Genomic DNA, 25027 nt, shown 5'->3' on the forward strand with positions numbered 1-25027 from the left:
GAATTTTTTCTTTGGGCGGGGGGACAACACAAAATACAAACCTGGGTTGGATTCACTGAAAGGCCCAAGAAAGGGCCTTAGTCTAGGAAGTAGAGTGTGAGATGATACACCCAGAGGCTGGTGCATTCTGGTCCACACAAAGACGTGCTGCTCCCCGCCCTACTGCTCAGAACAGCTCTGTTTTGCTCAGATGCTGCTGCTGCAACCTGCAGGTCCATGGGAAGAACAACTCCCTGGCTGTTTACAGCCCATGAGTGTTTTGTGAATTTGCACCTACATTTCCCATGTGATATGGACTCAGCTATTTACGGTTGGCAGAATGATGAGTTGAAACACACCTAACCAAGTAACCATGTGAGAGGCACAGTAAGGATTTTCTCTGTGTTTCTGAACCAGAACTCTTCATATGAAAATCTTATGAATAGTTACAAAAATGAATAGAAATTTAAAATGTAAAGATTGTTTTATGGGGGTAGAATTGCTGAGAAAGATTCACCAGGTTGGAATTAGCCTGAAGCCTGATTTTTTGAAGCTCAAAAGAGGGTAAGACCATCTCTATCCAGGGTAAAATGCAAAGTAATCAGAGAAACCAGTCTTCTTGGAAGAGAGAAGAGGCATACAATGCATATTCATCCAAGCACTGCCAACAGCAGGGAAGGAGGCAGTTGAGTGTCCCACATGAAGGCAGAGCTTCAGTCTCCCTATTTGTCAAACCATCTCACTTACTATGAAGATAAAAAGAGATGGAGAATGTACAGGAGCCAGCACAGTGCTCACGACAGAGCCTTTACTCCAGTTGGTTTCTTTCCCTTTTTCTCCTACATTGATGTTTTCCTCCATAGATGCATGTTACAATCACTTGCAGACCTTTTTAAAATATAGTGACCTCTGGACTTCAGTCCTGACAGTTTAATAAGAATTTCTGCATCTGTCCTTGTTAAAATTTTCCTATGAGATTACTATGTGCAGTGAGGCTGAGAATCCCTGCACTACACCATCTGCACTACACCATCTCTAGAATCTCTGTCAATTCTGAGAATCAGCTTAACTGGCTTCTTGAATGCCACAGTTTCTAATCCCAGTCTTCCATATCATTTCACGAATAACTTTTATTTGTTTTACATCTGATCTCACAACAAACTCTTTCTACATATCCAAGTGGTGCTGTTATGAAAGGGTACAATTCTTAGGTACGGAATTGTCTTATTATCTCTTATCTTTACTAACACTGGTAAAAGTTGCTAGCATTATATACAATAAAACAAGAACTTACACTCAACTCCCTGACTCCAAGCCAACCAACAGATACCAATTCTTTTAAAGCAGAGTTAGTTATCACTAGGGATGATGAGGAGTCAAATCCACTTCAGAGAGCTGCAGGAGGCAGATGCACCGGGAAGAAAGAATGTAGTGATATCAAGAAAACATAATGAGGTACCCATTATCTGTGGTGGCCTCTGAAAGAAAGAACCTACAGACTCAAAGTGGCACATTGTAAAGGTGCTGAAGATGAAACAGGCCCTTTGGAGTCGAACTGGAAGGAAATGAGAGACTCCAAGGCACCAAGAGAAGATGCTTATCATCAGATGCATGGTGTCTGGGTCTCTCCACGACTTGATCACTGAGCAGCACACTGCGTGCCGCTCTTCCAATTCCTGGTCTATTATGCATTCACAGTACCATACCCATGGTTCCTCTTTTGCAGAGATCAAAGATAGCTGAATCGGCAGACAATGGACAGGAACACCTATTGTGCACAATGTCTTTGCGTCCCTCATCACTTGAAAGCTCTGGCTGTGTGAAGATACTGTTTTTCTTGTGTGTGTGCAATTTTGTCACATATCATTTCCCTATGACTTACTGGAGTCTGTGGTAAGTAGGACATGAGAAAATATTCCATACTGAACTGGCTCAGTGTGGCATATTATATTTACAGCAGTAACACTGACTTTTCTACATGTTTCCTGGTATACTCTTTGTTATTGAAATCTTAGTTATCATCTAGTATCTGGATCCATCTAAGAGAGAAAGAGAAATGCATACAATTATTATAGACTCACTTCTGCTATTTGATTTTTCATTCACCAAATATTTATAAGCAATTCAAAGTTTGTCCTAGAACTGCAAGGACACAAGATGCTTTATTCTCATTCTCAAGAAGCTTGAAGTAGTAAGGGTAGAAGTCATGAATATTCATTAAACATCTATTATGGGGTATTAAGGTGTTGCTTTGCATATATTACATATTTTCAGTCCACTCAAGAGGTACTTTTTGCAGATTTTACATAAGAGGAAACTGAAGCACAGAAAGATTAAAGCAACTGTTATGGGCTGAACTGTGTTCTACCAAAAGTCATAGTTGAAGTCCTAACTCTCAAATATTTCAGAATGTGACTATAGTTGGAAACAGGGCCTTTAAAAGAGAAATTAAGTTAAAAAGAGGTCTTTAGGGTGGGACGTAATCCCATCCAACTGGTTTGTTATAAGAAGAGAAAACTGAGACACAGACATGTAGGACACAAAAGAGAAGACACAGGGAAAAAGCGGCTATCTACAAGCCAAAGAGAGAGACCTCAGAAGAAACCAACCCTGCCAACACCTTGATCTTGAACTTTCAGATTCTAGAAATGTGAGAATATAAATTTTCTGTTGTTTAAGCCACCTAGTTTGTGGTATTTTGTTTTGGTAGCACTAGCAAACAAATATAGCAACGTACCCAGGGCTATATAGCCAGCAAACAGAGGAAAGGATTTTCAATGGAGTTCAGTAACTATATGCCTCATAAATACAGAAAATGGGACATGAGAACAGATAATTATATGATAAGATCCAAGGTCCAGACAAACTGATATGACAGTTCAAAGGAGGGCAAGAGCTCTCCTGGCTGGGAGGTGATTAAGCCAGTGAGAAGGTAACATGTTAGCTGGGGACTACAGTGTGATTAGGATTTTGGTAGTCCAGGCAGAGAAAGGCACAAAGGCACAGTGACAAGGGCATACCACACTTATATGGGTAATATACCCAGCATCACTTCTGCCAAGTGAAATTTTAATAAGGATGATAATTATGATGAGATCAACATCATCATCCTCTAGCATTTATTGAGGCTCCTCTAGCTTACTAAGTACCAGGGATTGTGGTAAGAGTTCTATAAGAATTCTTGGGCCGGGTGTGGTGGCTCACACCTGTAATCCCAGCACTTTGGGAGACCAAGGCAGGTGGATCACCTGAGGTCAGGAGTTCAGGATAAGCCTGGCTAATATGGTGAAACTCCATCTCTACTAAATACACAAAATTAGCTGGGCATGGTGGCGCACACCTGTAATCCCAGCTACTCAGGAGGCTGAGGCAGAAGAATCACTTGAACTCGGGAGGCGGAGATTTCAGTGAGCCAGGATCGTGCCACTGCACTCCAGCCTGAGCGACAGAGTGAGATTCTGTCTCAAAAAAAAAAAAAAAAATTGTTTTTTGGTCTTCATAATATTATAAGGTAAGTAATAAGATAAATAATAGGTCGGGTGCAGTGGCTCATGCCTGTAATCCCAGCACTTTGGGAGGTCAAGGCAGGTGGATCACCTGAGGTCAGGAGTTTGAGACCAGGCTGGCCAACATGGCTAAACCCCATCTCTAATAAAAATACAAAAAAATTAGCCGGACATGGTGGCAGGTGCCTGTAATCCCAGCTACTCAGGAGGCTAAGGCAGGAGAATCACTTGATCCCGGGCAGCAGAGGTTGCAGTGAGCCAAGATTGTGCCACTGCACTCCAGCCTGGGTGACAAAGCAAGACTCCGTCTCAATAAAAATAAATAAATAAATAAAATCCTGGTTTCAGTGAAGAAACTGAGGCTACAAAAAGTAAAGGAGGCTATTTAACATGCTTGGAGTCATGCAGCTAGGAAGGTGAACCTTGGATTCCAAGCTCAAGTGGCTGGATGCCAGTGGCACACTTACAGTTCTTATCATGGCAGCCTTTTGCTCTAGATGGCATGGAGAAGGGGTATGAAAGAAGGTGGCTGAAAATAAGATTGCTGGAGCCAACTCATGGAAGGTCCAGGATGCTGCCTAGAACAGGCTGCATTCTGGAGATGGTCTGTGCGACTATGTAGCAGCAGGAGAGCTGGTAAACACAGCTTAGGAGCTGTAGAGGTCTGAGCATTATCTATGCCTTGGGAAGATGCCTAGGGAGCAGAGGGGAGAGGGCTCATCCGGGAGGCAGAGCCTGAGGCAGGGATCACAATTAGGTTGTTAGCCGACTAGGTGAGTGATAAAAGGCCAGAATTAGAACAATCATATCTATACTGAATAGAGGTGGCTGGGTAATGGATGCAACAGAGACCAACAGGGTTTGGCTGCTGAATATAGGGCAAAAAGAGTGGGTAAGCTCAAAGAAAGGATCCAAGTTTTTGCATCTGTGTAATAGGAACATAGTGTTGGAAAGACGAATAATGACACATTCAGAAGGCAGTGGAAGGGTGAGTTAAGAGGGATGAGAGACACAGATGAGGGCATCACTCCACATATATAACTGAAGGCAGGGGTTTAGATAAGGTGGGAGGATGAAGAAGAAAAATGGAAAGTGGCGAGAGACCATGAAGTGATGAAAAACCTCTGCTATACACCGGTGGTACAGCAATCCAGGCACAAGAGTTAAGAACAGGGCTTCCAGAAGTGAGAAGGCGAAAGGACCAACAATGTCTACTGACACAGGGAGGCAAAGTCCAGCACATGGGGTGACCTAGGATTGGAAAGAGAATGCTGGGGAATGAGAGAGCTGTGTAGTCTACTTGCAGGGGAAGGGAAAGTGAGAAAATGACAGTAGTTTATGAGAGCAATCAAGAGACAATGACAATTCATTTAGGGAAATTAAGGAGAAAATATCTAGGGGGAAGAGAGTGAAAAGATAAAACTACTAGGGATAATTATGCTATGCTTACGCATAACAGTACAAGTTCTGAATGGAGGAGTGAAAGGTAGAACATGAAGAGTTTGCATTTGCTTTAGTGACATACAGAGTTGGGGGATAAATTTGTTACAGAGCAGAAACTGACAAATCATAGTTGTCCTTACTATTTATGCTTTGGAGATTAAAAAAAATCAAACAGAATCGAATTTGGCACAAGAACAACTAAAGTTCTGATGCATAAACCACATCAGCAACAAAAGACCCCTTCGGAATCAATAGTAAAATAATATTCTGGCTCTCCATAGGAAGTTATGATTAAGTTACTGTGATCTGTAACACAGAAGAGAAGATGAAGCAGCTGATGACCACAGAGGTGAGTTCATAGGCTCACGCATTCTGTTCCTAAACTCAAAACAGGTTAGAAGGTACAGCAGGTGGCCATGTGTTTAAACAGGGCTTAGGGCTGCACATCTGCACTGGGCTGCATACCTGCACCTGGCTGCAGGGGACCCAGAGCTGCAGGCAGCACCACAGCGGGTTCTCTATTAAGAGTCACTGTGTGCACCCACGACTGTAGAAGATAAATTACTAAGTTCAGTGCCATGTGTACTCTCACCCAGGCTATTATCAGGAACTGAGGAACATTTTATTGCCCACTCTATTAGTATTGAATACTAGCACCAGTGTAAACAAATTTTTTGTAGCATTTTTCAAAAGGGGACCCGACATTCAAAAACATTATATATCTTTATTAGAGGAGAACAATGGAACTGGTACACCAAAAGAAATCTTACATATTTTTATTCTTTTACAAGTGGCATTAATAAAGAATAACTTAACATGAAATATATAGGATCAAAATGAAGAAAAAATGTATTGTTTTAAAGGCACATAAACATTTGAATGAAAGAGAAATAAGTATCATTAGATTCAATGTTGCAAATACATCACTTGGGCTATAAATTTAAAATGCAAATTTTCCTAAAAATGATTATAACAGTCAAATATTATAACTTTTTCCTAAGTTAATCTAAATTCAAAGCAATTCTCCTAAACAAAACCCCAACAGGGTTTCCTGAAGATGTCTGAAGACAGGAATATTCTGAAAAAAAATCGTGTAGAGGATCTTATATCAGTACACATTTACACACATTTTATAAAGTGTCAGAAATTTTTAAAGTTTAGCACAAGACTAGATAAATGGAAAGATCCAAATATGTAGAGTCACAGAGTCACTGAGTGTCTTTTTTTTTTTTTTTTTTTAAGACAGAGTCTCACTCTCTTACCCAGGCTGGAGTGTAGTGACATGATCTTGGCTCACTGCAACCTCCATCTCCCGGGTTCAAGCGATTCTCAGGCCTCAGTCTGCCAAGTAGCTGGGACTACAGGTGCGTGCCACGACATCTGGCTAATTTTTGTATTTTTAGCAGAGACAGGGTTTCACTAAGTTGGCCAGGCTGGTCTTGAACTCCTGACCTCAGGTGATCTGCCTGCCTCAGCCCCCCAGAGTGCTGGGATTACAGGCGTGAGCCACTGCATCCGGCCGAGTATCTTAAAAAGGTAGATAAAATGTGCTACTTTGCGCACAGTCAATGGTAGAGTGGACTCCTTCTACTTGTAGCTAGGAGTCCCTCTGACCAACTCACATATCTGGTAACATCCTAACGAGTAATGCGATGGTTTACTCATCTTTTTCTTTTAAAAGAGGATGACGAGTAGGCTGGTTTTGATACATTTCAGCATCTTTTTTTTTTTTTTTTTTTTTTTTTAAGACAGAGTCTCTCTCTGTCACCCAGGCTGGAGTGCAGTGGCACAATCTTGGCTCAATGTAACCTCTGCCTCCTGGGTTCAAGTGATTCTCGTGCCTCAGCCTCCTGCTGTAGCTGGGATTACAGGTGTACGCCACCACACCTGGCTAGTTTTTTTGTAATTTTAGTAGAGATAGGCTTCGTCATGTTGCCCAGGCTGGTCTCAAACTCCTGGCCTCAAGTGATCCACCCACCTTGGCCTCCCAAAGTGCTGGGGTGACAGGTGTGAGCCACTGTACCGGGCCCAGCTTCTACCAATTCTTGCTTCCCAGAGGTCTCATCATTTTCTCTTTATTGAGAGTACATAGTTAATCAAGAGGTCCTGGATGCTGGAGGAATTTGAGTCTGAAAGTACACTTGCGGAGGGAGGCCCAAATTTCTGCAAAAATTCAGTGGCTGGTATGAGACTTCTCTCTTACCAGTTGTGTAAGGATTTTTTTTCAAAGGCTCCATTTCCAAACTGTGATTCATTATGTATGAAGGATCTTCTAGCAGAGGGAAAGATATCCCAGTAGTGAACCCCAATTATTTTTTCCTCCCCAGAGTGTTTTTCGTCCTCCTTCTTTTCTTTGGCTTTCCTATGCAGTAGATTATTCCTAACGTTCTGCCCTTTATAGGACCTGAAGGCTGTGGCTCTGCCCACAGTGATCTCTGCACTGATTATTTCCAGTCAGCCCTCTAACAATGTACACTTCACCCATGTCTGCCCTCTAGATCCCTTTCTGGAAGGATGTGATTTTCCAACTACTAAGTGGGAGCAGTCATCTTGAGACACTTTTCAAGAACAAATTACCCACCAGCGTGACCAGAAAGAAGAGATAGCTGTAACTATTTGAATAACTACGGCCCTGCAAACTCTCTCTTCTCCCCTCCTCTCCTTCCTGGAGAAGCAAGAGCCAGACACGTGTCAAGCACTTCTGATGTAGGAGGCACTGTGCTGAACTATTCACAGACATCATCTCCTTCAATCCCCCAATCATGCTGACACAAGCTATATTATTCCCATCTTTCTGGAGATGAGATGGAGGCAGAGACTTCTCTTCAAGGTAGTAAAAGAATGTGAACGCAGACTTGCCCAATTTCTAACCCACGCTCAGAACCATTATGCCTAGTTGTCTCTTGTGAAAAAGCAGATTCAATACAACAATTCATTTTCAGTTTTTTCTTTCCTGTTTGAACAGAGTAGCTGCCTGAATTTTTGGTTAATCTGATCATATGGACTAGAATTCCTGTGACTTTAAGAGATAAAGATAAACCAATGGATTCAGTGACATTAAAATACATCAAGTAATATGGAAGAGATGTTTTTGTAGGTACAATATAACTGATTTTCATCAGATATATCAAATGTTTCTTTGTAGGTTAATCAATATTGAGAAAGCTAGGCTACTTGGCAGTAAAATCCCCAAATCTGAATCCTTGAGAAATATTTTATTTATTTATTTATTTTGGAGACAGAGTCTTGTTCTGTCGCCCAGGCTGGAGTGCAGTGGCATGATCTTAGCTCACTGCAAGCTCCGCCTCCCAGGTTCACAGCATTCTCCTGCCTCAGCCTCCCAAGTAGCTGGGAATACAGGCACCCGTCACCGCGCCCGGCTAATTTTTTGTGTTTTTAGTAGAGACGGAGTTTCACTGTGTTAGCCACGATGGTCTCGATCTCCTAACCTCATGACCTGCCCGCCTCAGCCTCCCAAATTTTTGTATTTTTAGTAGAGACAGTGTTTCACCATGTTGGCCAGGCTGGTTTCAAATTCCTGACCTCAAGTGATCCACCTGCCTCGGCCTACCAAAGTGCTGGGATTACAGGCGTGATACACCATGCCCAGCTGTGAGAAATATTTTAGGCTCAAAAATATATAACTGGTGACAGTTTTAATTTTCTTCAAATGGGCTTGCAAAATAATTATACTGATGTAGGTTTTGTCTAAATATAGCATAGTCATTTCAAGATAGGAGCAATGGGTGCTTCACCTATCTACCAATACAATCTTAAGTTCACATCTCCATATGACAGTTTTGGCTGCTGTAATTTGTATCGGAAGTCCATGATCTTCATAAACTCACCTTTGCATCCAGGAGTGCTGAGAGCAACCAGAAAGGGCAATAGGACTGTGACTACAACCATGTCAGCATGAAGTCCAAGCGCCAAGCTTCTCAAACGCACAGCATTCTACTGATACAAAGCATCATTATTTCCAAATGCTCTGTTTTTTTTCATGTGAAATGGTCCTCATGGCTCACAGTAAAATTATAGGTTTTTTCTTCTAATACCGCCTTCTCTGAAATGGGCTAGTCTGCAAAAAAACCAAACTGTGGTTCCTATCACTGCGTGTTTCACTCAGTGTCTACATGCTTCTATAAGCTTGATTTCTTCTTCTCCTCCTTACGGTTTTGCCACCCGAATCTCTCTTGCCATGTTACATAATGACTTCATTGTTGACACTTCTGGTTTGGCATAGGGAAGTGATATAGCTATTTATTTTTTAAAAAACAGAATTTTAAGGGCTGGGTGCGGTGGCTCACACCTGTAATCCCAGCACTTTGGGAGGCTGAGGCAAGTGGATCACTTGAGGTCAGGAAATGGAGACCAGCCTGGCCGACATGGCAAAATCCTCTCTCTACTAAAAATACAAAAATTAGCTGGGCATGGTGGTGCGTGCCTGTAGTCTTGGCCACTTGGGAGGCTGAGGCAGAATTGCTTGAACCCAGGAGGCGGAGGTTACAGTGAGCCAAGATTACACCACTGCACTCCAGCCTGGGCGACAGAACAAGCCTCTATCTTGGAAAACAAACAAACAAACAAACAGAATTTTAAGAAATCAAATATTTTAGAAAGGCAACACAATCCAGAGTTCTAACATACAGCCCTATTTTCTCTAAGTACTCCAAGAACAATGGCCTTCACTAAAATGATAATATACTTTAGGTCCAACAGTTGTGGACAAGTAGGTTTAACAGTTACATGTGCCTTAAAACTGACTCACCAAGGCTGTCTGCTCATTTTCACAATGATAGGAAATATCAGTAGCCTAAATACATTATCTAAAGGATAAGGGTTCAGGAGCTCCAGTTCATATTTCCCCATGATCCATTTCCTTTCATTTGTATCAACAAAACAAGGCTTTCTCCAATGCTTCTTTATTAAATGAGGTAGTATTCCTGAACATTTTCTTGAGACTTCAGGAGTCAAGTCAAAAGAACTCATTAGATAAAAATACAAGCCTTCTTACGCCTCCCAACCCCCAATCATTCTAGTCAACAGTCTTGAGAATATTCAGAGAATATTAATAGTCTTGCATTAAAACAAATTAAACCCATCATCAGTCTGCTGTCCATAGAAAACATGGCAGTATATTTTTTAATATAGCGCAATTTCAACTATATTTTAAACTAAAAGCAATAAATATAACTGTAATTTAATCACCCTCCTTTAATTTGAATTCACATGGTAGATACTTATAGCTACTTAAAAAATTAAGAGGCAAAATGTATATGAAGAATATGTATCTTGATATTTTAATTATGCTCAATTGAATGTACTTAGATTTAAAGTGCTTTTCACAAATGACATGTGCTAAGAATATCTAATTGCACACTGACATTCTAAAATGTGTGCTTACACGTGTCAAAAATAGATTAATATAAAGTTATAGAATAGACTTTTACTTAAACCCAAATACATTATTTTGATTATCTGGACACAAACACAATTGTAACTACAAACAAGATATATACTAATAAATGTCTAGTGATTTATGTTTCATTAAGACGAATACACAAGTGATGACAGTGTTTGACATTTGAATAAATTAGAAAATAAAGACTTGTAAAGGAATCTAAGGTTCAACATATTTTCCATTTACTTTCTTACTAACTCAATGTTAGAGACATGAAAATAATTTGTATGTAACACAACTATTATTGTATGCAGAGCTCACAGGTAAAAAAGAGATATTCAGCAAATAGCAGTGGATGGAATAAATTAAAACACATTGCCAAATTGCAGTCAAGTGCTGTTCAAAACTGTTCGCAAGTGCTGAAGACGGCATTCAGCAACCTCACAAAGAAGCTGGCAAAGATGAGGTGGCATGAGGTCGGAAGGCCACTCACCCTGTCGAGCTCTGAAGGGAAGTGTGTTGGGCTCACTGCCTTCACAAGATACATCATCACCCTCCTGCAATCAGAAACCTGAGTCCTCACAAACTGAAAGAAAGACCTTTTCTTAAACCCTAGCATTAGGGCTGAATTGCGTCTCTCCAAAATTTGTATACTGAAGTCCTAACTCTCAGGACCTCAGAATGTGACCGGATTTGGACTTACGGCCTTTTAAGAGGTAATTAAGAAGAAATGAAGTCAAATGGATGGGCCCTAATCCAATATGACTGGTGCCCTTATAATTAGAGATTAAGACACAGACGACACATGGACTGAGGGGTGACCACGTGAGGACACAGTGAGAAGGCGGCCATCTGCAAGAAAAGAAGAGGGGCCTCAGAAGAAACCAAAACTGCCAACACCTTAACCTCGGACTTCCAGTCTCTGTTGTTTAAGCCTCCCGCTCTGTGGTATGAGGCATTTTGTTACGGCAGCCTGACCAAACGAATACACTAAGTTAGACTGTCTGACCAAATGCACATCTCTAAACATAAAGCAATATAGAATTTTTTTTTCTTTTGATTTGGTATGAAAATAAAACTCTTAAGTGAAAAATGTGTTACTAGATTATTAACAATATTGAAAAGATAATAAAATAGATTCTTACTCTAATTGGATTCTGAGAAAGATACCAAACTGAAATATCCTAGTCCTAATTTCTTAACCACACGGTAAGGCAGAAAAAGGCTATTCTGTTTACATGTTTTACAAATATTAAGTTTCATGTTTTCAGCTTCATGGGGTTTTAATGGGCCCATAGAAGCCTGGCCAAGAAACCAAAGTGGAATCCATTTGACTGACATTAAAAAGCAATTAACTTACAGGCCTGTCAAATATGTTAACATTTGGGGTCTGCCTGTTATACATGTGTATTTTGACTACTACTACCAGAATAGTTTAATGATTTACAGACCTTCAATGTCTAAAGTACCTTAACTGTATGAAAGCTATGGCCCAGTCTTTCTTCAGATTTTCCTATCGTAACAAACTCCTCCCTATTTACTAGAAATCCAGAAAGATGGCCCAATATTTGAACTGTGTTGAGTCAAACAACTCTGAGACTTTCCCAGAGAAGGTAAAGGGAGAAAAACAGAAAGGAAGTATCTGGCTGCCCCAGTGTCTAGCATGAAAGTTGGACTTTCCCCTAATAAGATGACATTTCTGAGCCACTGAAGGCAGCCCTTAGCCAGGGAGGCTATCCTTAACTGTCTTAGTCTGTTCGGGCTTCTGTAACAAAGTATCATAGACTACGTGGCTTATAAACAACATAAATTCATTTCTCAGAGTTCTGGAGGCTCGAAATCTGAGATCACAGTGCTGGCACAGTTGGAATCTGGTGAGCACTGCTTCCTGGCTCACAGATGCTGTCTTCTCACTGTGTCCTCACATGGAGGAAGGAGTGGGGACCTCTCTGGGATCCCTTTTATAAGGGCACTAATCTCAAACTGTAGGCTCCACCCTCATGACCTAATCACCCCCAAAGGTCCCACTCTTCTAATACCATCACACTGGGAGTTAGGTTTAAACATAGCAATTGTGGGGAAAATAAACATTCAATCTATAGCACCCATGAGCCCTTAGTACCATCAGATATTTCTTTTATTTTTGCCCTCAGTCCAAGTTGAAATCATCTGGAGAAAGAGTCTCTCATTGGAGTAGGCAAGCAGTGGAACTCTATTCAAGACCAATGCCTTAGTCCCATTGCCTGGAGGACTTTTTGAGAAAACCGATGGAGCTGCCTCTTGGCTTTTCAGAAATCTGCCAATTTAGATAGTGCCATGAGGTTAGCATTTTTTTTTTTTTGGCTATTAATTGGCTCCTCCTTTTTTAAAGCTCCTCTTTTCTATGATTCCTTCATGACTCTGACATAATTTCACGTTAGTCATTCAATAAAGTCTTTTCTACTTAAAATACAAGCCATAATAAATAAGCTATACCAAATGCTCCAAGTTGTTTATCTTCATCCTGTTCTTAAGATTCTGAATATATTTGGGGATTATTTATTTGTCATTCTTAGAAATGAAGTCAAATAAAATAAATAGGAGCCTTATAAAGGTTGGTTCTATTACTGGGTGATCATGGAATACTTTCTTGTGAAATATCCTGGATATGCAGACACCTAGCCATGGTTACAGCTATTCCCTCAATTCCTGCACCCCTACTCTCCCACCAATTTTTGGAATTAATTCCTCTTTGCTGGCCATCAGTCTCTAAATGAATAGTAACATGGTATACAGAGTCACTACCCTTCCTTTCCAAATCTATGACCAACACCTTGTAGTCAAGCATTTATTCATTCAACAGATTTTTTTTTAAGTTTCTTCCATATGTCAGACACAATGCTAGACACACAGCTGTAACAGTGCAACACAGGCCCTGTCATCCATATTTATAGATGTCTCAGTTCAGCCATTTACTCAAGGTCTGTGAGATGCAATTAGTTGTCAGCACAAAGTTATGAAGGAAGATCTCCTCAAGTGGCAAAGCAGTGACCATGGTTGACAAAGACAGCAGGTCATATAATACCAGACACAGTCTCCAACCCTCCAAGTCAAGAGGAGATGGAAGGCAGAGATAAAGTGTAAGTACAAATCAAGAAAATCTTTAATATGGTCTTACATTTTGGGGGAGTATGCAAAAAGTTCTCCCAGGGAATATTCCAAACAATAACAATAATAACATTTGAAAACAATATAATCACTAGATTTTCACTGAACTACAAAAGACTATAAAGATACAAGCATTAAAAAATTAACATTATTGCTATAGCATCACTATAATGCATAATGTATCTTGATTAATTCACATGTCACACAAGAGTGACTTCATAAAAACTCAACCTAATGATTAAGCCTCACATCATCTTATATTTATAAGTAAGATATGTGCAGAGACTTGCATAGTGAAATAAAAATTCTACCTTAAGAAAACCACACTATGAGGCTACGTATCCACAGGAAATCCTGGGAAGAAAAAGATCGCGAAGTAAGACTTAAATCCACTTCAGGCAATCTGTCTCATCAGCTCTGATTGTCAGAGTATATGTATTCATTATATGAGGAAATTTTCTTCCTGGTTTGATATGAGTGAGTATGAAATCTTAAGGGATTTCAAGTTCAATCATAAGGAATGGTGACTTTGAGTATATTTTATGACCAAAGTATACACAATACTATTCAGGGCAAACTTACAGAATTCAGAGCTAAAAACAAAACAGTACAAGAAAGGTTTGAAGACACTTATAGGTAGTTGAAACAAATGGAAATGTTAAGCAAAGTCATTAATATCTGGGTGGCGCCATGACTCAAGGCTGCCATATGTATGGCCTGGCGCACAAACATGAGGTTTGCCAATCAGATTTCCTCTCTCAATAATTAAATGGAAAACAAAACAAAACTGAACAACTTAAGCTAATTAGCTGGGGCTGGGGCAAGGGATGAAAAGAGGCTGTCTCCTACTGTAGAGAAAGGCTAGGTGGCTGGCAAGAACATGAAGGGAATTCTTGAGAAAGTCAACACCAATTCTTCAGGAAGAGAAGAAGTTATGGATTAGAATAGTCAAAAGATGTGCAGAGGGATGCAAAGTCACTGTGAGAGAGACAAAGGCCAAGTAGAGAAAATGGAGAGAGTAGCCAGTTCCTAATGCTGCCTCAATTCTCAAGAGCCTTCAATTTCATTTAATGGGTACCCTTAAAGTAAACCTTCATTTGATTAACTCCAACTTTGGTGAGTTTCTGCCCCCTGCTACCAGAAGCAATCTAGAGAATGAATGGGTTCTAGGATCAGCAACAGACCCTCAGAGAAGGCATGAGATGGGCTATGAAACCTTCACCTTGTGAAGGTTAATGAAGATGTTCCCAGCCCACAACAGAGCTTACTGAATCCTCCAGTGGCAGTTAAAACATCCTTTGCTATTATTCCTATTACGATGTAGGGTCTAATTTCTCTCCTGTTGAATCTGGGCCAGCCTAACTGGCTTGTCTGACCATCAGAATGCACTGGCAGTGACCTTCAAGGTCAGGTCATAAGAAGTCTTGTTTCTGCCCAGGACTCTTAAGATGCCTGCTCTTGGGAGGCTCCCTCTCAGAATCAAATTGTCAATGTTTGAAAAGACCAAGCTACACAGAGAAGTCAAGCAGGTGCTCTGGAGCACAGCCCCAGCTGTTCAGTTACAAGAGTGAGCCACCTTGGATATCTATCCCGGTTGACCCTTCAGATGAGTCTGGCCCCAGCTGCCACTAGCCCATAACCATATAAGGATCCCAAGTACAACCCTCCCAGGCTGAGCCCCGTCAATCCATAGAACCACAAGAGAGAATAATAATAAGTATCTATTTGAAGCCACTAAATTTTCAGATTATTTGTTATGCAGCAATAGATAATCAGAACACCTCTCCTCTTCAATGATGGAGAAACACTGAGATCATTCCTGTGAGGAGGAAAGCCTTGGAACTGGGATTGGCATGCACTGTGGACACAGGATGAAATTAAAGTCATTTTTAGAAAAAAGATGCTATGTTACCCAGCAGAGGAAATCAATCAGTAGAGAAATGGCAAATAAGCAGGTTCACAAAGAAGACCAGAGATTTCAGGAGCACCTGAGGTAGCTGAGGTCCTCAACAGCCATATCCAAACTCCAATACACCTATTCCATTCCCCTTCACCCAAAAAGCCAAACTAAAACATTCATTTTCACAACATCCTCTCTCTCTCTCTCTCTCCATATATATATATATATTAGAAGTTAAAAAGTAGACACCAGAAGAGGAGGAAGACTAGTACTTAAGTCATGATTTAATTCTTTCATACATATTATCTCATTTAATTTTTCCCACAATCAGGCAAGGTAACTGTGGTGCATTAAAGATGGCTGCAACATCAATGCCATATCTCCCATTCAGAGGTAGATTATTTTCCCTGGCACTGAATCCGGCTGGCCTATAACCTGTTTTAACAAACACACTGTGGCTAAATTAATGTTGCATAACCTCAAAAACTGGGCCTGAGATTTTTCTCAGCTTCTTATTCTGCTCTCAGAACTCACCTTCTTAAGTCTGACACTATAGTGTGAGGAAGCTCACGCAGATATGCCATGTGGAGAACCTGTTCCCCCAGCCATGGCTCCAGCTGAGCTCCAAGCTGATTGCCATTTGTGTGAGGACATTTTGGACCTTCTAGCTGCCTCACCACTCCAGCTGAAACCATGGGAAAGAGACAGAAACCACGGAAAGGAGGCAGCATTAATGAAAAAGAACAGATTATTGTTTTAAACCACTAAGTTTTGGAGGGGTTTGTTACACAGCAATAGATAACTGAAAGAGAAAGTTGCTATCTAAATTTTATAGACAAGAAAGCTGCAACTCAGAGAAGTCAACTAAGTTGTCTAATCCTTGATTCACATCTGGCAGGTGAAGGCCTTGGGACCCCAAACCGACTAAAAGCCCATGTTCTTTACAGGAAACTGGACTGCCTCTTGTTAGATGTGATTATTTTTACTACAAATGGCTATGATTTTCAAAAGGATTAACTTTACACACACACACACACACACACACACACACACACACACACACACACACACACACAAAAAGAAGCAGCAGCATCCCTGTTGGCAATTCTTAAAAATTAGAATGGCAAGGTTTTAAAAGGAACACTTTCACTTTGTAAAATGATCTCCATCTATATGCTTTCTATTCTTGGTGATTTGGGAATTATCATTAAGTATGGCTTGGAGAGACAGGTGATAAGTTTTATTGTTAATGATGGGAAGGGGTTTGACTAACATTAAAGAAAAGATATAAATGAGTCCATTATCAGGTTTGTCGTTGATTGGCTGTGAAGATTGACAAGATCACTTTTGAGTGATTTTAGCTTTAAAATTCTTTCATTTAACCAATATTTACAAAGAGTCTACAGGTTACCATGCAATGCCTGCAGTCCCCAGGATACATCAATGAATAAGAAGATCCCTGCTTTTGCAGAACTTGTACTCTACCATGAAGGAGACAGAAAATAAACAAAAATCATGAAAAATAAGTAAGTTATACAGAATGTTTGAAGGTGGTAAGAACCATGGCAGCAGAAGAAGAAGGGAGGGATGATGGGAAGGCAGGCTGATAGGTAGATAGGGAGCATATGCTGGCAGTGGGGAGGGTTAACATTTTTAAACTAAGTATCATGTATAAGTTTAAATCATAAGACTGAAGAAACGACTGTTGTCTAGGGAGAAACCCCAAGTAACCAAAAACTTGGTTAAATGAATACACTGTTCCAACCATAAGTCCATCTAGAAACCCACACATCTGTAACAGACATACGCAGTATCTGCCGCATTCCAACACTTTGAATGTAATACTCCCATTTACTATTATTTTCTGATAAGCAAAGCACATGAGTTGCACTAATGGGAAAAAATGCAAAGGCATCAATCTGGGAATCATATGAGGTGTTCCTAGAGCACTGGGTTAGGATGAGGCATTCAAAAACAAACATTTATACTGCTTAGGATATTCACAGGTAATAAAAAGTAGAGCGACATGCTTAGAATGAAAAACACCACTGTCAGGACAGAGTTTTCTCTTGGGAGACAGAGGTAAGGGAATGAAAAGCAATTTGGACAGGTACATTAAGGGCCTCCAACTGCACTGTCAAGTTTGCCACCAATCTAAGTGGCAGGCACACCTGTGTCTGTATTGTTGTGTTTTTCAAAATTTTTCAAAATATAAATTAACTGCAACTGAATGTAATGTATGAGATGAGTAATAAAACCTTGCCTTAAAAACAGTATTTGATACGTGGCTGGACAAACTGGCATAAACACATCATGCATATGGGAATCACCATTATGGTAGGAATCAGGCAGGAAACTGCATTAGGGTCCTACTTATTTATAGGGGAGTGTAATTAAGATTACTCTTCATTCCATGTTTTCCCAACAGTGTTAGTCTCACCAGTCCCTTTTAGAACCAGTGACACAAGCATATAAATTGTTTTTCCAACTCAAAATGCAGTCAAAATGAATATAAACTTCTATAAACACCAATTATATTTACAACATGCACACTCACGCACACACATGTGTGCATCACAATGAAAAAATACCCTGGACCCATTATCAAAGGACCATAGTTTAAAAAACATGTTAATTTGTCTTTCCAAAAATTACTACACAATACTATTACTTTCTCTTGTTATATAAACAGTTTTTACTAAATATGGCTTTATAAGACAGATGTTCATACTTTCATGACTTTCTTTCTTAGTAATATTAGATTTATTTTCAGGCCAAATAAATTAATCATCATATTTATATTTCTTCCTTGAAACTAGTCATTGCACCACTTGTATTTCTTATCTGGTGACTTTTTTTTAAAGATCAAAGGATCAAAAGCTAAAGATCCCAGGCTCCTCAAGATTTCAACTTAGATGCATATTACACTAGATATATAAAAGTCATACACTTACTTTGTTGAATGAAGCACTGCAGCCTACAGATCATATTGCATTACATACATTATTTTTTATTTTTTTCTTAAAGTAACAGCAAAAAAGCAATAAAAACAATATATTCAGAGGTAATACATCAATTTTCAGAATCATTGGGAACCTAACTGGAAGTGGCTAGTGGTAACAGAACCTCTGTCTTCTGACACACTGTCTGAGAGTTTCCATGGTCACTAACACAGATTCTCAATCACATCCCTCTAAAGGTGCCAAGTTTTTGATCCAAGAAGGGAAAAGATGGAAAAAAACAGAAGGTATACATATATATATATACCTCATGCAGGGAAGACTGAAGGTCCAAGTCTCCGTCAGAACTCCCACAACTACAACCCTAATTTAGAATGCAGAAACCCAAGTTAGGGAGAAAACACAAACCACAAAGAATTCTTTCAGATTTAGAGTTTGTAAACCCCAGTCTCAGCATCGAGTTTTGTCTTAAAACATGCTGAATATATCACTACTGTTAAAGTGTGAATCTATAAAAATGCTCAGAAAACTGAAGTCAATTTTTTAACAGTGCTCTAAACTAAAACTAATCTCAAATGCAAAAAATGAGTTTAAAAATAAAGTTAGACGTGAAAGTTAGCCCTTTTACATATGTCAGTGAAACAGAAGATTATTTTTTCATCTCTTCAGTTACAGGCTTTATTATACCAAAAATAATAAATAAGAAATGGGATAAACTTTATTGCTTTTTAGTGACAATCATTTTTTCCCCTCCAAATTTACTAACACTTTCATTCTAAAAAAATATATACAATAAAACAGGCTGTTTAGCTAAACACTATGAAGTTATGAGACAAAGATCTCCCTACATACTTTCCTCATTTTTGCAGAAAACAGATCATAAAACAGAATAAGCCTTGTTCAAAGAAATGAGCAGCTTTGGTTACAAGTGCAAAAGTCAGCCATGTGTACTAATTCTCAGTAATAATGAAGCAAGGTGAGCTCCCCAGGGACTTAAAAGTCAACACCTAGCAATGCTTGGATGAACTAAGATGAGGAACCACTCATGTGACACAACCTTACAAAACCCTTTGTATTCCCAATAGGACAGATGAGGCTGTGGAACTCACAACAACCCTCTAAGGTGTGTGACTGACTCCAATTATAGAGAAGACTTTGCCAAAGCCTGCAAAGAAAGATGCTGCTGTTACTTAAAAAATGCATGGCTGGGCGGGGTGGCCCCATGCCTGTAATGCCAGCATTTTGGGAGGCCAAGGCAGGCGGATCACGAGGTCAGGAGATTGAGACCATCCTGGCCAACATGGTGAAACCTAGTCTGTACTAAAAATGCAAAAAAGTTAGCTGGACATGGTGGTGTGTGCCTGTAGTCCCAGCTACTCGGGAGGCTGAGGCAGGAGAATCGCTTGAACCCGGGAGGTGGAGGCTGCAGTGAGCCAAGATCACGCCACTGCACTCCAGCCTGGTGACAGAGCGAAACTCTGTCTGAAAAAAAAAAAAAAAAAAAAAAAAAAGCACGTGCGCACACACACAAACACACACACAGAAAATGGAACCATCCATTCATCTACTCAGAGATCTAAAGGGACCTGGGTTGTCTGCTACCTACAGGATTGCTTAACTGAAAATAAACTCTTACTTCTTAAAGTAATGATTGCGGGGGAAAAAAGGCAAGGGAGAAGACTTGAAAAGCTAAGGACCACTGTCTACCTCTTTGAGATGAAGGATGGCAAACCTCATTTCACAGATATTTTAAGTAGCTGTAAAGCCTAAGTGGCTCCAATTTTAAGCCTGTGTTTAGATCAGGTTTGAAAAGGGCTACATCTCTTTACATAACTAGGCACCACTTCTGATGCCAATGTGCTTTGTGTTTGAAATGGGCGGCCGCATATGCAAAAACAAGACCACCTACAGATGGCACCTAGAAAATACGTGCCACAACCAATCTCCTTGGCACCCAGAGGTATGTGCAGGCAAAATGCTTTCATTAAAAAGAAAATAAACCTCTGGGCACCATGCCATGATGATTGCCAACATCTTGAGTAGTATCACATAATTAATTTTACATTTTAATTCTTACAGAAATCTATAATCATATCTTTTCAGAAAGTTTAAAATGTAACTTAAAAAAACAACAACCCCACCTGACCTACCAAAAAACCCTGCTATATCCTGGGCCCTGCAACAATCTGAAGGACTAGGCTAGGCACAGCCTATGGATACACCTACTCAAAAATTAGAAAACCTACTTACTCAAATGGAAACTACAGAGTTGTTTTAAATGGAGAGTAGTTATGGGGAAGAGCAACTTCTAAAATTCTCTTTGATTATTATTGTGTGCCCTTTTTATTTAGGACATTAAAGGCTTCTTTTTTCCATCCTGAACGCTCCTAAAGTTACAGAACAAGGGGATCCTGCCTGCCCATCTCCGACAGGTCAGTGATCAAACAGAGAGTCAGGCAGTAGCCAAATTCCAACCATCTCTAAAGAATACCAGGAGCTAGGACTTCTTAGGTCCTGCTACATTTAAGAAACCATCGTTCAGCATTAGATAGGACAATAAGCCCTTTCCACACAAACATTGCCCAACGTCTAAATTCAAGGATCTTCAAGAAAAAAATTACTTTAGGAATACTACTTCCTGCCCAGAGTAAGCCAATTTAAAAAAGTGACTTCATCTTTTTTATAAGAAATAGGTTCGGATAAAAAAAAACCAATATTGTATTGCCTGAGTGATCAAAGCCTGTTATTTAACCAATCTTATCTTTAAATAACACTAGTCTTTGTATAAGAGTTTAATTTACTTAAAGTATTTACATTCGCATGAACAAACCAGTACATGAGATAAAACGAGACACAATGTTTTGCTGAGCTTCAGAAAAAAATGCAAGTTGTTCATCCATATAAGGAAACAATCATTCCAAGCATTTTTGACAATGCAGCGCACACTCAGCCAGTTATTTCCCAGCATTGTTCTCCCAAAAGCAGTGGAAGCTTGAACAGTTCTGCCAGTTGCAAGGCAAAGCCAAGCAGAGAGCTATGGTTGCTGACTTCAGACTACAAGTTTTAGTGCCTGACCCAGCAGAGGGTGCCATGAGGAAAGAATGTACTAAAAATTAACTTTAGAAAAGGTTAGCAAAGATTTTTCAAAGGCCAAACACTTCTGCCACAAATGACTTCCATTGCAGAACAAACCATAAGCAATGACGAATTTAACAGGCATGACTTAACAGGCAGTAAGATCAGAAACATTTACCCTTCCACCTCTGGAATGGTTCGCCTGTCTAGGAAAAGCCGAGGTGCCCTAGTAGACTCTGCCCTTGTGCAGGATCTGTGGTTAAACAGAAGCCTTAGTCCACACCTGTTGACCATGGTAGTGATATATATGTGAAACAAGTCTTTTTAATGAAGAGAGCTTCAAAAGGTACTTACGCAGCCTCCAGCAAGAATTTCTGCTGCAAGTGGGACCGAACCATCTTTGTGCATAAATTTATCCCTCACAAAATCGTTCACCTTGAAGAAAAATATTTATAGAAGCTGATGAAAAATATAAAGAAAGTCATTAAACACTTATAAATATGCATCTGTCAATATATGCTATTTTTTTTCTATCAGTCTATTGGAGTAATCATAAATTGCACAATTTAACAGATCTTAAAATAGTTTGAGAAGTACTCTTAATAGTATAATAGTTTTAAAAAATGAAAAATAGATATGCATCACTGATATTTCAGGAGAAAAGTTAAAAGATAAATGAAAGCCAAAAATATGTTCTGCAATTAGAATAGCTTAAGAAGGGAGACACACTGACAATAGTGACAAAATAAAAACATACATCTTACAACTTAAAACTGTTTTATAAGGCTTGATTAAAAATCACTTTCAAGTCTTCTAACAAGAATTAATCTAAAACAGTACTCATCATGGAGATAAATTTGGCTGAGCAGACTTTTTCAGCTTAGAAGAAATTCAATACCTAAAAATTCCTCAAGGATTCTCAAAGAACATAAATTACATTAATTAATTAATATAATATTCTCAAAATGGTATGTAGTACAAGAAATTTTAAGAAACAGTCATATCTTTTTGGCAGACATAGGCCAGAGAAGATTAGCTATCTCAAGGTCACATAACAAAATGGTAAAAGAAGAATTTCAGGCTCCAAAGCTACGCAGCCCAACCTAAAGCTAGAGTTTTACTTTCTGGGGCTTTGTGGCCTTAGCGATGCAAATATTTGTATATTCCACAAACGCTTAAACTGAATATCAACCATCTGTCAAATGTGAGCCAAGCACTGGGCAAATAATCTGATAAAGGATCAACTTCAACTAGAACCCAGATCCCTGCACATTTGGCTTTATAGAACACACCCTAACCATGAATCCTATAAAAACAGCAGGTGTAATAGAAAGACATGCTCTGGAGTCAGACAAGTGTGATTTTAAATTCTAGTTCTCCCACTCATGATTTGTGTGAACACAGGTATGCTACTTAAGCTCGATAGGCCTCAGTTTCCTTATCCGTAAACTGTGGATCATGCTTTGCTTGAGATTAAACCAGTAAAATGTAATATACGTCATGTGCCTAATATGGTAGATACTGAAGGGAATTTAGCTGCTACTGCTGTGATGACAACAATGATGGCAGCAACCACCAAAAGTCCTCAAGTTTATTATCACATTTTTGGATGTCCACTGCTAAATGGGGAATAATGAAAAAATGTGTGTGGTGAGTTCCCCTGCTTTCAAATTAGCTAGCACCTCTGAGAAAACAAACCTGCTGTTTCCTATAAGAATACCAGCTAGATTCTTGAGTATGTACAAAATCCCTTAATAAGAAGCACCAACTCAAAAGACTTACTGTAAGTTTTATGGCCTTCTCTGGGGCAACTCCCAATAACTGTGGCAACAGACCTAAAAATCAACAAAAAGTAGAAGTATATTAAATAAATTAGCATTAACTAAACAAATCAACAGTTCTACAGAGGGGATTACCACTTAAAAACTGCTTAATCTCTGCTGCAATTTTCTGCTATTACCCTTAATGAGAATATTTGAAATGGAATGTTTAAGTACTAACTTCTAACAGCCGCATCAGTCCCAAGTACATTCCATCTCACATTCTGGATCGTTTGCACATTGGGTAAATCAACAGTATTAGTGATATAGGAAATCTCATTATTCCCCCAAAGTCTGCTCCTTCCCTTCTGCCTTCTAAATCAGTGGACCACTTGATTTTCTAAATCAAGGACCAATTTTGGGGAAGGCAGTTAGAACATTTAGTGGAGCTACATATCTGAACTAAAAAATGTCATCATTTTCATTTGTTCTTCTTAAAGAAAAAAAAATTAAATCACAATTGTTTTTTCTTGGAAACACACACCAAGCTAACCCTGAAGGTAGGAGCATGTTGCACCCTGTGTCATACTTTGAGAGAGGTTCATGGTAATATTCTTCATTGGAAGTACAATTTTCTAATTTATCTACGTAAGAAAGTCCACTCACAGCCTCTTCTGAGGGACCAGCCCTGCCCACACTCTCTTCCTAAAGGAGCAGCCTGAGAGGTCACTAGCTTGAATGCCGTATGTATCCAACCTATAGGTGTCTTTTATTGAGTAACAAAAAGTTTCAAACATAATCTGACCTCCTTGTAAGAAAGATCAATGAGGCCAGGCACGGTGGCTTATGCCTGTAATCCCAACACTTTGGGAGGCTGAGGAGGGTGGATCATCTGAGGTCAGGAGTTCGAGACCAGCCTGACCAACAAGGTGAAACCCTGTCTCTACTAAAAATACAAAAATTAGCTGGGTGTGGTGGCAGGCACCTGTAGTCCCAGCTAGTTGGGAGGCCAAGACAGGAGAATTGCTTGAACCCAGGAGGTGGAGGTTGCAGTGAGCCGAAATTGCACCACTGCACTCCAGCCCGGGCAATGGAGCGAGACTCTGCCTCAAAAAAAAAAAAAAAAAGATCAATGAACACACTGACCTAACAGTCAGTTCATGGGCTCAGTTCTGACCGAACTCTGACTGACCCCGGACCTCTTTCTGACATCCCAGCCATCTGCTCTATTGCATGAGGCTCCATCCTTCAGACAGAAACCATGCAAGGTGGTGCCCACCCTGCTTTGAGGCCCGTACCTCAATGAGGACAAGCGCCAGTTTGTATTTTTTTTTTTTGACGGAGTCTCACTCTGTCGCCCAGGCTACAGTGCAGTGGCGCGATCTCGGCTCACTGCCAGCTCCGCCTCTTGGGTTCATGCCATTCTCCTGCCTCAGCATCCCGAGTAGCTGGGACTATAGGCGCCTGCCACCACGCCCGGCTAATTTTTTGTATTTTTAGTAGAGATGGGGTTTCACCATGTTAGCCAGCATGGTCTCCATCTCCTGACCTCATGATCCGCCTGCCTTGGCCTTCCAAAGTGTCGGGATTACAGGCGTGAGCCACAGCGCCCGGCCTCCAGTTTCTATTTTTATTGCTTTACTGATATCGTCACAATTGATAAAATTTTTTCTTTGCTCATAGCCTTATAAAGGGGGAAAACTAAAAAGATAAATACAGCTTCATGTTTTCATGGAAAAATGGGAGAAAGTCCTTCATTGTGGAATTAAACAAGGATAAGGATGGTGATGTTAATGAAAATTTTCTTTAAAAGTGCATCACGTTTACTATGTGCCAGGTACCATTTTACAAAATTT

At 39.9% G+C, this 25027-nt stretch overlaps 1 protein-coding gene across 14 annotated transcripts in view; it reads right to left on the reverse strand.

The window, feature by feature from the left end:
- The window catches only part of SLC25A13 (solute carrier family 25 member 13), a 237626-nt gene that overhangs the window by 27540 nt on the left and 185059 nt on the right, over positions 1-25027 (reverse strand). For all 14 annotated transcript variants that reach the window (XM_054687647.2, XM_527824.7, XM_063815466.1 and 11 more), the window contains 2 exons: positions 23194-23246; positions 21766-21846 (listed from right to left, as the gene is read on the reverse strand). In XM_054687647.2, the coding sequence (XP_054543622.1) occupies positions 21766-21846; positions 23194-23246 (134 nt within the window). The remainder of the gene's footprint in view (positions 1-21765; positions 21847-23193; positions 23247-25027) is intronic.

This window comes from Pan troglodytes, chromosome 6 (assembly GCF_028858775.2).
Source record: "Pan troglodytes isolate AG18354 chromosome 6, NHGRI_mPanTro3-v2.0_pri, whole genome shotgun sequence".
NCBI lineage: Eukaryota > Metazoa > Chordata > Mammalia > Primates > Hominidae > Pan > Pan troglodytes.